Below are 13220 nucleotides of genomic sequence, written 5' to 3'. Positions count from 1 at the left end.
GGGGCGGGACTTCCGGCCCGGCGGGGCCGCGGCGGGCGGGGCGCCGAGGAGCGGGCGGCGGCCAATGGGCGGCCGCGAGCCGCGGGGCGGGCGGGGGCAGGGAGGGAGGAGGAGGGAGGAGGGGGGAGGAGGGAGGGGGGAGGGGGGAGGGAGGGAGGAGGCGCCAGGCGAGCCCCGCCCGCGGCCGGCCGAGCGCAGCGCGAGGCGTGTGTGCGGCGCACGTGGAGGGGGCCGGGCGCGCTGCGCCTGCGCGCGGCGACGCCCTCCGCGGGGCGGGGCGGGGCGGGGCGGGGCGGCGCCGAGGGAGGTCGTGGGTTCGAGGCCCGGGCAGGGCGCTCCGCTCACTGCGCCCTCCTTTGGTTTTCCTGGTCACGCGCCGCTTCTAGGCGCTTTGGACGGTGCCTCGATGGCTCGGCAGCTTCAGCTTTCCCGTCCCGAGCCTGCCGGGGCTCCCTCCACTCCCTCCCCCAATCTTCTCCCCACGCCAAGCCCCCTCCCCGCCACCGTGCACCTCTCCGGAGAGAGTGCAAAAGGAACAGTCCCTACCTGGCTGCAACCGCAGGACAGAAGACAGCAGCTCTTGAAATCGGTGCTTGCTGGCGTGAGTCGGGGGTGTTTTTGTGGCCAAAGACGTTGGAAAGGCAACTTGGGGGTTCCCGAGGGATCTCAGGGTGCAGTGTGCATGCCCCTAGAGCTCGCTCTCTCAAACACACACACACACACACTCACTCTCTCACTCTGCCACCACGCCCCACCCCAGGCCCAAGTCCTGCACTGCCTAGTGTGGCCCCTATTTGAAAAAATGATGAATAAAAGATGAAGCTCTCCTTGCGAAATGAGCACGGAGTTGTCCAAGACTCTGAAATTTCATGGTGCATGGTTATACATTCATGTCTTCTCACCTTAATCTCTTAATTTGATCTGTTTTGGGGCTGCAGACATAAGACAGCAGGGAGGGCACTTGTCCTGCACGTGGACAACCCAGATTCAATCCCCAGCATCCCATAGGGGCCCCCGAGCCCTGCCAGGAGTGATTCCTGAGTGCAGAGCCACGAGAAAGCCCTGAGCATTACTGAGTGTGACCCCAAAACTAACCGAAACTAAAAAGGGAAGACCATCTCTGCCTCGCTGGTTCTATGCCTGTCCACTGCCGCCCACTGGGAGCTGAGAGCACCCTGACGGCGTGATTCCTGAGTCAGGGATATGAAAGAGGGCTTCCTGGTGGTGGGGAAATGGATACTGGGCCTTGAATGGTGTTGAAAGGGGATGGTGATTTGTTGCAGTGGGGGGTGTGGAAGCAAACCTTGACGATAGCTTGGAAGATGGGCTTGTGTCGGATAATATCCCTCACTGCCCAGCACATTGCATCCTCAGAGGAATAACTTCAAACAAATATTTTGCTCATGGATCTGCACATTGGAAGGGTAGGGACAGCTCCCCGGGATGAGCACTGTCCAAGGTGGGAAATGTTTTTCCCCATGTGGGCTTATCCACCAGGAGCGTACTTGAGTTTCCTCTCTCTGTGAGGTGGCTGGGCTCTGAGTGTGTGTCCGGAAAAAATCAGGAGGCAGATTTCCTAGCCTCTGAAGACACAGGAGATTATTTTCCAGCCCAGAAACCTTTTCTCCTTTGAGGGGAAGAACATGGACATACAGAAAGAAGCTTAGAAGTGGTACAGAGCCTTGGATGATAGAAACGAGGGCCAGGAGGACTGGCCTATGATTGGAAGCTTGTCGCAAGTGGGAACGTGAGGGAAAGGGCAGTTAGGACAGAGAAGGGACCAGTATGACAATGACAGTTGAGAAATGACCACTCTGGACAGATTTGAATGCTAAAATTAGGTAAAGGGATATGCATGATAACTTTATAGTACCTATACTGCAAGCCATAATGATCAAAAGGAAAGGGAGAGGGGAAAAGAGAGAAGGAGGAAGAAGGAGAAGGAGAAGGAGAAGAAGAAGAAGAAGAAGAAGAAGAAGAAGAAGAAGAAGAAGAAGGAGAAGGAGAAGGAGAAGGAGAAGAAGAAGAAAAAGAAGAAGAAGGAGGAGGAGGAGGAGAAGAAGAAGAAGAAGAAGAAGAAGAAGAAGAAGAAGAAGAAGAAGGAGAAGGAGAAGGAGAAGGAGAAGGAGAAGGAGAAGGAGAAGGAGAAGGAGAAGAAGAAGAAGAAGAAGAGGAGGAGGAGGAGGAGAGGAGGAGGAGGAGGAGGAGAAGAAGAAGAAGAAGAAGAAGAAGAAGAAGAAGAAGAAGAAGAAGAAGAGGAGGAAGAGGAGGAGGAGGAGGAGAAGAAGAAGAAGAAGAAGAAGAAGAAGAAGAAGAAGAAGAAGAAGAAGAAGAAGAAGAAGAAGAAGAAGAAGAAGAAGAAGAAGAAGGAAAGTGTCTGCTATAGAGGCAGACTGGGGCAAGATGATGGTGGAAGTAGGGACCTTGGAGAGATTGGTGCTGGGAAATGTACACTGGTGAAGGCACAGGTGTTGGAATTCTGTGCTACTGAAACCCAGTCATAGATCACTTTGTAATTGTTTATCTCACGGTCATCAGTACGAAATTCATTTTAAATAAGGAAGTGGTACAGGGGCCAGACCAATGTTACAGTGGGGAGGGTGCTTGTCTTGCATGAAGATGACGTGGGTTTGATCCCTGGCGTTCCATCTGGTCCCCCAGGCCCACCAGGAGTGATCCCTAAGTGCAGACCCAGGAGTAAGCCCTGAGCACTGTTGGGTGTGGTCCAGAAGAAAAAAAAAGTGCAGTCAGGAATGCGGGCGGAAGGAGAGACCAGTCTAGAAAATATGCCATCTCTCCTTCCTCCTTGACAAAGTTGACGACCCACTCCCTTGGCAATTACAGAGGGTGGGTTTTTTGTTTTGCTTTGGTGTGTGTGGGGTCACACCCAATGGTGTTCAGGGCTGACTCCTGGTTCTGTGCTCAAGTATCACTCCTGGCAGGGCTCAAGGGAGCCTATGGGATGCTGGGAATCAAACTCAGGATGGCCCCATGCAAGGCAAACACCTCCCTGCTGTACTATCTCTCCACCCCCTGTTTTTGTTTTTGTAACAAACCGGGTAAAGTCCCATCAATCCATCTTTGCTCTGTCTCATCAGAGATGAGGACCTTAACTATCTAGTTGGTCCACATTGCACTGTCTCTAAGTTGGCTCCAATTTTATTCTTCTCAGTCAGACCAACTGTAACCGTCTCATTGAACTCCATCCCTACCCTCTCCCGAACATTCAAAGTCTCATCTTGCAAGATTTTACTGCCTTCTGATACATAGATATTGACTTCCAAGTCTGTTGTCTTATTCCCAGACTAGAAAGGACAGGGGAGTGTGTGTGTGTGTGTGTGTGTGTGTGTGTGTGTGTGTGTGTTGAGAGTAGAAGATTTGCAGTAACTGTCTGGGTCATACGGCAGTTACAGTGGCGTCATTGGGTCATAATGTGAAATGTTGCTGATGTACTTCATTGAGAAGTTTTGCTTCTTCTCATCTTTCTTTCAAATTCCTTGGAGAAGGAAGTCTTGGTTTGGTTCTCAGGAGAACAGGCTAGCTTTCACTCTTTGCCATCTTACATGAAGATACAAATATCTATATATATGTATATGTGTGTAGATATATATACGATATATATACAATATATATATGGCATGGTATTCAAAGCCAGCGAAGGGTTGACCATCTGCAGTGGCTCTTAACAGCTTTATCTGTATATTGAAGAACTGAAGACAGGTTTTTTTTTTCCTTTTGAGTCATACCCGGCAATGCGCAGGGGTTACTCCTGGCTCATGCACTCAGAAATTACTCCTGGCGATGCTCGGGGGACCATACGGAATGCTGGGAATCGAACCCGGGTCGACCGCGTGCCAGGCAAACGCTCTACCCGCTGTGCTATCACTCCAGCCCCCTGAAGACAGTTTAAAAATATATATATATATCTGGGTCCCTCCATCAGGGTTTTATTTATCTAGAGTAACATTCCAAAAAAATAAAACAGCGACAGTTCTAACCCCACCTTTGCAACTTCACTTAGAAATTCTCATAGACAGACCGGGTTCACGATCGCTGAGCTGGTGTTGTTACTGTATCTAGTTTTCTGATTACTTCTTTGCTTTTTTGATCTGTAACAAACGACTCCTTCGAACGACACAATGTTTCCTATTTAAATTGCTCTCCTCCCGGGGAGTAGACTTCAAGAAAAACAGATAGTAATTTGAGCCCCGGCACAAGGCGGGATGGATACAAGCTATCTGGATGTTACCAAAAATTAAACAGCCACAGAGCAGGGCTCTCGCTTGATCGCTACTAAGTAACATTTTGAAAAGGACCCGACTTCCGCTCTGCCGCTGAGTTGGTCTCTACCGCCCTCTGGTGGTTTGGTCTATTTGTACCCCAGGGTAGAACTTGGTTTTTATGCTTTAAGGATGATTTTGGACAGGATTCTTTCCAAGGACTTGGTATTTATGGCTTTACAGTCATTCAAGATAGTTTTAGGGCATGCGCAGGAGAATCCTTTTATAGCCTCCGGCTTTTGGTTTGTTTGTTTTGCTTTTTTTGGGGGGGGTTACACACAGCGATACACAGATGTTACTCTTGGCTCTGCACTCAGAAATTATTCCTGGCGGTGCTCGGGGGATCATATGGAAAGCTGGGAATCAAACCCAGATTGACCGCATGCAAGGCAAAAGGCCCTACCCGCTGTGCTATTGCTCCAGCCCCCAGCCTCCAGTTATGTCCCCAAGTAACTCCCAAACTTCTCCCCTTCACACTAGCCATAAAAGCACTGGATGCGGTTTCCTACCAGGCACGAACATGCACGTTCATGGCAATATTGAATCCAGTCAAGCCAGATAAGACTTCTGATGAGGGACTGGAGCGATAGCACAGAGGGTAGGGCATTTGCCTTGTACGCGGCCGACCTGCGTTCGATTCCCAGCATCCCATATGGTCCCTCCAAGCACAGCCAGGAGTAATTCCTGAGTGCATGAGCCAGGAGTAACCCCCGTGCATCACCGAGTGTGACCCCCACCCAAAAAAAAAAAAGACTGCTGGTGAAAGAAGAGACCAACTCCAGATTCACTTCAACTCACAGTAGCTCTTGACTATCCAGGGACCATGAATGGTTTGAGATCACTCCCAAAACTAAGTGCCATGTGGCGTTTCTCCAGAAAAAAAAAAAAGACCAGTCTTGGGGACATTAGTCATTTTCTCTCTGACATCACTTTCCTGCTTTTTTTTAAAAAACGTTTTTGATATTAGGGGCTGGGGTGATAGTAAGGGAGTTGGATGCTTGCCTTGCATGCAGCTGACCTGGGTTCTATCCTCAGCACCCTGAAACCCCACCAAGAGTGATCCCTGAGCATAGATCCAGGAGTAAACCCTGAGCACAGTCAGGTGTGACCCCCCCAACAAATATATATTTTCATATATATAAGATATAATGGGCTGGAGTGATAGCACAGCGGGTAGAGCGTTTGCCTTGCAAGTGGCCAACATGGCCGATCCGAGTTCTATTCGTCGGTCCCTCTCAGAGAGCCCGACAAGCTACTGAGAGTATCTCACTCACACGGCAAAGCCTGGCAAGCTCCCCGTGACGTATTCGATATGCCAAACACAGTAACAATTGTCACAATGGAGATGTTACTGGGACCACTCCAGCAAATTGATGAACAATGGGAGGACAGTGACAGTGATAATATATAATACATAATACATATATATGTGTATTTATTTTTCATTTTTTTCCTAGTATCAGTGTCTTACCTGAGAACTTCTGCCACAGTCACTTCAGACAATAAGGCAAGTTTCTCTGAGTTTTTTTCCACATCTATTCTTTTCGTTTCTTTGCTTGGGACCACACCCAGCAGTGCTCAGGGCTTACTATGACTCTGCACACCAGAATTACTCCTGGGGGCTGGAGCGATAGCACAGCGGGTAGGGTGTTTGCCTTGCATGCAGCCAACCCCGGTTCAATTCCCAGCATCCCATATGGTCCACGGAGCACCATCAGGAGTGATTCCTGAGTGCAGAACCAGGAGTAACCCCTGTGAATCGCTTGTTGTGACCCAAAGAGAAAATAAAAAAAAAATTACTCCTAGTAGTGCTCACGAATCACGACCATCCTGTTATTCGTCGATTGCCTCGAGCAGGCCCCAGTAACGTCTCCTTCATCCTAGCCCTGAGATTATATTCAAGGCTCTTTAGGAGAATGAGACCCATCATTGTTACTGGTATTTGGCATATTGGGTACGCCACAGGGAGTTTGCCAGACTCTGCCGTGTGGGCAGGCTACATTCGGTAGCCTGCCAGTTTGTCCAAAGTAGGAATGAGATAATAAGATGTCATAATAAGATGTCGCGCGGCCACGAATGCGGCCGCGTGGTTCCGGGCGGGAGCTGGTTTTTATAGTCTCTGAGTCTTGGCCCTTGATGGGATTACACGGTGCCAGGGGGCCAGGTGGTGGGTGTGACCCCCGCCTACTGGAATTTGGACGATCTGGGTGGAGGATACTTGGCCCCAATCTGAGTAGGCTTGGAGATCTCAGCCTACTAGTGCTAGGGGGACCCTATGGGGTGCCAGGGATCAAACCCTGGTCAGCTCCATGTCAGGCAAGTGCCCTCCCCGCTGTACAATTACTCTGCCCCTTTCACAGCTGTTATTCTGGGAAGACATCAGCTCATGCCACAACTTGAGGGAGGCTTGAGGGAGCTCAAGGGAGGTCCCCCACCCCCCTTCTCCCAGCTCCCGCTCTGTAATTAGTCAGTTTCATTTTACTGGTAACTGACCAGGGCAAAGAACTTCAGGGAAGGGGCTGGAGTGAGAATACAGAGGGGAGGGCTTGCATGCAGCCAACCTGGGTGTGATCCCCAGAATCCCAGCGGGTCCCTCGAGCACTGCATTCCGTATCGGGTCCCCCTAGCACCGCCAGGAGTAATTCCCGAGTGCAGAGCCAGGAGTAACCCCTGGGTTTTCCAAAAAGCAAAATGAATGGTTCGGTGGATGGGTGGATTCATCAGTGGATGAAAAGGTGGGAAAGAGATCATAGGGCCAGGAAACGGCTCTGGTGTGTGTGTGGGGAGGGAGTCTAGGACCTTCTATGTGTTAGGCCCTGGGTTAGAGGCCCAGCCCTGCATCGCTGCTCTAAGCATCCCTAAAATATATATAAATAATAGCACTGTAGCACTGTCCTCCCGTTGTTCATCGATTTGCTCGAGCGGGCGCCAGTAACATCTCACAACAAATTGTGAGACTTCTTGTTACTTGTGTTTGGCATTTTGAGTACGGCATGGGGGAGCTTGCCAGGCTTTGCCGTGCGGGCGAGATGGAAGGGAAAATGAGTGATCGAATAAACGAATCAATGATTATTCAATGGAGTTCAAAGGGCCGAGGGATAGATGGATGGATAGATGTGCGAGGATAAATGAACGCTGGATGGAGGTGGTGAGTGGGTAGATGGATGGACATATTCAAAGATGAAAGGATGGGGCCAGAAAGATAGCACAGTGGTTAGGGCACTTGCCTTCCACGCGGATGACCTGGGTTCCATTCCCAGAATCCCATATGGTCCCTCAAGCCTACAGGAGTCTACAGGAGTGATTCCTGAATGTATGAGCCAGGAGTAACCCCTGAGCACCATCAGTAGTGACCCCCCTCCACAAAAAAAAAAAAAAGATGAAAGGATGAGAAAACAGTTACAGATTTGCCAGACTTCGTGCCAAACGATTCACATACTTTGTCTTCCTTTTTTGGTGGCCGGGGGGGAGCAGTTTGAGACACAGTCGGTGATGTTGGGGCGACCGTGTGCGGTACAAGGAATCAAACCAGGACCCGCCGTCACATCTCAAACAAAGGTTTTTCCCTGGAACTACCCATTTAATCTTGTTCAATGTAGACAGAAAACCCACGACAGAAGAAATATATATATTTTTTATAAGGCAGATGTTTGAGCTTCAGAAGTCAGGGTGTGAGTGTGGGGGGAAATCTCTACTGCAATATGTCGGGCAGGACAGGAACTTAGTGGAGTGGTTTCAAGTCTCCATCAACCTACCTCCAGGACCTGTGCTCTGCGCCGCCCCCAACTTCCCTTCCTCCACCGCTGTGAGAGCCTTGGGTCAGTCACCTCAGAACCCCCCCTTCATGCCCATGTCCAGTCCGGGCTCGAGACCAGCCTCGTCTGCGCCCGCACCCCCCAGTAGATCAAGTTCATGCGAGCCGCGGGACGAGTCTGCAGAAGGATCGTCACAGGTGAACTGGGGTTAGCAGCCGAGATCTCCAAGCTCGGGGCTGGAGAGATGGCACAGCGGGGAGGGCGTTTGCCTTGCACATGGCCAACCCAGGTTCGATTCCCAGCATCCCATAGGGTCCCCTGAGCACCGCCAGGAGTAACTCCTGAGTGCAGAGCCAGGAGTAACCCCTGTGCATCGCGGGGTGTGACCCAAAAAGCAAAAAAAAAAAAAGAAAAAAGAAAAAAAAACAAGATCTCCAAGCTCTGGAAGGCCCTCCGAGTGCCAGAACCCTAGCATGGCCAGGGCCAGGGCCAGGGCCAGTGTCTGCTTCTAAGCACCCGGCCTGGCCTGCCACCTTATCCTGAAGACACGGGATGCCCACACCTGGGGATCCAGCGCCCCCTTCTGGGCAGCGCCCGACCGGTAAGCCAGGAACCGGAAGTGGGGTCTGGAGGGGAGCTGGGTTAGGGGTCACCCCACAGGGGTGGTGGGTGTCATCAGAAGCTCTTGAGTGCTGGGGGGGCGGTGTCTGTCCCCGGTCTTGGGGCATGGTGGTGGGGTGGAGGGGGGTGATGCAGAATGCGGGGAGAAGAAGCCAGGGGGGCCTCTCAGCTCCCCACCCATCTTTGTCCTGTCCACACGGGAGCGCCAAGTCACTGGCAGCGGCGCTCCGGGTCCAGCTTCAGCAGCTCTTGTCCTCGTCGCTGACTTCCACATAAGGCAGCCCCACGGGCCACGAGTCTCGCGGCCAGTAGCGCACTTTCAGCGTCTCCCCCGGCATCTCGTACCTGGCGTCCACTAGGGCCATCGTGACCATGCCGTAGGGAAAGGTGATGCTGATGAGGACGTGCCTGGGGGCAAGAGGGTCGAGAGGGCATGGGGATCCCTGGCCTCTCCCCCCACCCCACCCCACCGCCTCTTCTTCCTGATCATCCAAATCTGACCCCCAGGCGGCCCCCTCACCGGCCTCATCCTCCCCCATCGCTGCCCGCCCGGGCGCCCGCTGAGCTGGCAGGGACTTACCAGATGCTGTGTAGGTAGAAGAAATGAATCCGCTGCCAAAAGCTGCAGAGCAAGCGGTCACTGATCCAGCTGGTCAGCGCGAAAGCCCATAAGACGACAGAGACCTCGATGACGTGTCGAAGCTCCTTGTTGCTAGCCCTGGGGGCAGGGGGAGGGAGGAGGGGTGAGCCCCAGCCAGGTGAGGGGCAAAGGCTTAAGCAGGGGCTGATGGGAAATTCTTCCATCCAGAGCCCATGGGACTGGAGTGATAGGACAGCAGGGAAGGCGTTTGCCTTGCACAGAGCTGAGCGGAGTTTGATCCCCGGCATCCCACAGGGTCCCCTGAGCACCGCCAGGAGAAATTCCTGAGTGCAAAGCCAGGAGTGACCCCTGAACATCACACATCACTGAGTATGCCCCCCAAAAAGAAAGAGGTAAGGGGGGGCAAATGAGACCTTATGGAGCCAGGAGATAGTACAGAGGCTAGGGTGACCCCAATCCAAGTTTCTCCCCCGAGCACATCGCACATCGTATGGTCCCCCAGGCATCACCAAAGTGCAGCCCCTGGAGCGACCTGGAGATCCCTAACGCTACAGAATCACATTAGCATCAAATTCTCTGCCTCTGGGGCTGGAGCGATCGATAGCACAGCGGGTAGGGCGTTTGCCTTGCACGCAGCCGACCCGGGTTCGATTCCCAGCATCCCATATGGTCCTCCGAGCACCGCCAGGAATAATTCCTGAGTGCATGAGCCAGGAGTAACCCCTGTGCATCTCCGGGTGTGACCCAAAAAGCAAAAAAAAAACTCTGCCTCTCGCCCTGAACCAACAATCTGATTGGCTGAGAAGTGCCTGTGCTCTGGCCCCCAGATAATCAAATAAAATGGGACCATTTGCACAACCCAAAAGACGGAGTCAGGAAAAAAAAGAAAAGAAAAGAAAAGAAAAAAATACAAAGAAAGAAGTTCAGTTTCAAGGCCAAGGTTGAAGTGGAGAGATAATCCAGCAGGCAGGACGCTGGCCTTGAAGGCAGCCAACTTCAATGCCACCCCCAGACCCGCCAATGGTCCCCAGGCACCACCAGGGGTCACTACTGAGCACAAAAATTAGGACTTGCCCCTGAGCGCCACAGGGTTTAGCCCCGGGACCGAAAATCATCATTCTCATCGCCAAAAAAAACTCAGAGTGGGCTGGAGCGATCGCACAGCGGGGAGGGCATTTGCCTTGCACGCGGCTGACCCGGGTTCGATTCTCAGCATCCCATATGGTCCCCCAAGCACTGCCAGGAGTAATTCCTGAGTGCAGAGCCAGGAGTAATCCCTGAGCATCGCCGGGTGTGACCAAAAAAGCCAAAAAAAGAAAAAATCTCAGAGTACCTCTACACACACACACACCACCGGAAGTGACCCCCAAACAGCGTGGAGTGTGGCCCAGCGCACACACACACATGCACACGAGAAGCTGGCAGACCCTCAGCCTTGGGCAAGGGTCCAGCCTGGGGCCCTCTGGGGCGGCTGATCTTGGAGAAAGCCCCGCCCTCCCGAGCAGGGAAGGGGCCGTGGGGGGTGGAGGGCGCCCCCGCAGACACCCACTTCTTGTACTCGTGGAACATGATGTAGAGGATGTGGAAGGCGATGCTGTTGAGGGCGTAGGCGTTGATGGTGGGTCTCAGGAAGGACAGGAAGGTGCTGATCACTGTGGCGAGGAGCACCAGGCGGGAGAAATGCAGCCTGCCGGGAGAGAGGTTAGCTTGGGGGAGGGGAGGGAGAGGGGTGGGGGAGGGCTCTGCTGGGGGAGGGGAATGGAGGAGAGGGGGGTTCAGCTGGGGGAGGGGGGTAGGAGGGGAGGGTGAGAGAAAGGGAGGAGGGAAGGAGAAAGGAAGGAAAGAGGGTAAGAAGGGAGGGAGGGAGGAAAGGTGGGAGGGAGGGAGGGAGGGAGGGAAAGAAGGAAGGAACGAAGGAGGGAAGGAAGGAAGCCAGGAAGCAAGGAAGGAACGAAGGAAGGAAGGAAGAAAGGGAAGAAGGAAGGAAGGAAGGAAGAGAGGAAGGAAGGGAGGGAGGGAGGGAAGGAGGAAGGAAGGGAGGGAGAAAGGAAGGAAAGAAAGTAAGAAGGGAGGGAGGGAGGGAGGAAAGGTGGGAGGGAGGAAGGGAAAGAAGGAAGGAATGAAGGAGGGAAGGAAGGAAGCCAGGAAGGAAGGAAGAAAGGGAAGAAGGAAGGAAGGGAGGGAGGGAGGGAGGGAGGGAGGGAGGGAAGAAAGTAAGAAAGGAGGGAGGGAGGGAGGGAGGGAAGGAGGAAGGAAGGGAGGGAGAAAGGAAGGAAAGAAAGTAAGAAGGGAGGGAGGGAGGGAGGGAGGGAAGAAAGGTGGGAGGGAGGAAGGGAAAGAAGGAAGGAATGAAGGAGGGAAGGAAGGAAGCCAGGAAGGAAGGAAGAAAGGGAAGAAGGAAGGAAGGAAGGGAGGGAGGGAGGGAGGGAGGGAAGAAAAGCCCGGGGAAGGTCCTGGAAGGCTGGGGGATGAGACTGGGTGTGGCAGTGACTCAGGAGGGCTCAGGGCTCGAGGGACGAGGGACGATCAGACCAGCTGAGGTGACAGACTTGGGAGAGGTCCCTGAGGCAGGTGAGTACGAGGTGGGTCCGGTCACCGCCCCCGGGGTCTGAAGGTGGTCAGGGTGATTGCGACAGGGTGAGCAGAAGCAGGTCCGCCCGCTCAGAGGGAGGCTGGCTGGGCCAGCCCAGGGCAGGAAATGTCCGGGACCCGGCAGAGGCGGATCCCCAGGGCAGAGGCGGAGGGAGGGGCCCCGCCCACCTGTTCTCCCCGAGGAAGGAGGGGAAGTAGCATCGGGGCATCCAGATGCTGTAGCCGCTGGCCAGCAGCCAGAGGATGGCGATCTCGTCCAGCAGCTGGCCCAGGAAACTGAGCGTCATGTGGAAGTACATGGAGAAGAGGCCTGGGCAGGAGACAGGGGCCAGGGTTGGGGGGCCCTTCCCACTCTGCCCTCCACCCCAGACACTCGTACACGCGTGCATGCGTGCACACAGACACAGACGTGCACACACAAACACACGCATGCAGACGGACACATGCACACACACACACGCAACACACAGACACACGGGCACAAATACATGCATTTACACAGATAAACACACACGCGTGCAAACACACACACACACAGGCATACACATGCGCAGACAATACACGTGTGAAAACACAACTACACAGGCACACACACAGACATGCACATAGATGCATGCATTCATGCACTCACACAAGCACACACGCGTGCAAACACACGGGCATACATACATAGATTGACACAGCCACAAACCTAGAGAAACACACACCCACGAATTCACACAATCCCATGCATATAGAAGCCCACACACCGACGTATTCGTACAAACCACGTGTGTGAAGACACACAAGCACACACATCGACTTCCACAAACACACAAGCGTACACGCACATGTACACACACACACAGACGCATTCACCTACACATGAACACACGTGTGCACACAGACACACACACAGACATACAACCACGCACATGCAAACGCACAGGCACACACGAACGTACACACAAACACATGCACATGGAAACATGCACACACACACGATACACGTGCACTAGTGTATGCACACATAGACACACACACACGCACACAAGCACCTGCACACACTTACCAATGGCCATGAAGAGAACCCCGACCACGTAGACGAAACGGGAGCGCTTCTGGGCATAGGGGTGCATGAGGACCATCATGATAGGCCCAAAGATGAAGAAGGTGACATTGCTGAACTGCAGGAGGGGAGGAAGGGGGGCGTCAGGCTCTGTGCCTCTGTGCCAAGCCCTGGAAACCCCGGCCAGAGAAACAACCAGCAGCGTGGAGGCCAGGCTCTGTGGAGAGGAGCCCCTGATTCCCGGCATCCCATAAGGTCCCCTGAGCACTGCCAGGAGTATCTTCCTGAGTGCAGAGCCCGGAGTGCTGCTGGGTGTGGCCCAA

At 53.4% G+C, this 13220-nt stretch overlaps 1 protein-coding gene across 1 annotated transcript; it reads right to left on the bottom strand.

Annotated features, from left to right (window-relative positions):
- Positions 1–8895: 8895 nt before the first annotated feature.
- On the bottom strand, positions 8896–13015 carry ACER1 (alkaline ceramidase 1; the record flags this gene model as incomplete). Its single annotated transcript, XM_056107250.1, has 5 exons — positions 8896–9064; positions 9237–9374; positions 10807–10944; positions 12018–12159; positions 12901–13015. Coding segments are annotated over 5 exons (702 nt in total), but the record flags the coding sequence as incomplete, so codon positions are not given.
- Between the last annotated feature and the right edge of the window lie 205 nt (positions 13016–13220).

Source organism: Sorex fumeus, unplaced genomic scaffold, assembly GCF_029834395.1.
Source record: "Sorex fumeus unplaced genomic scaffold, SorFum_2.1 ptg000156l, whole genome shotgun sequence".
Lineage (NCBI taxonomy): Eukaryota > Metazoa > Chordata > Mammalia > Eulipotyphla > Soricidae > Sorex > Sorex fumeus.
This window is presented reverse-complemented; position numbering and strand designations above follow the sequence as displayed.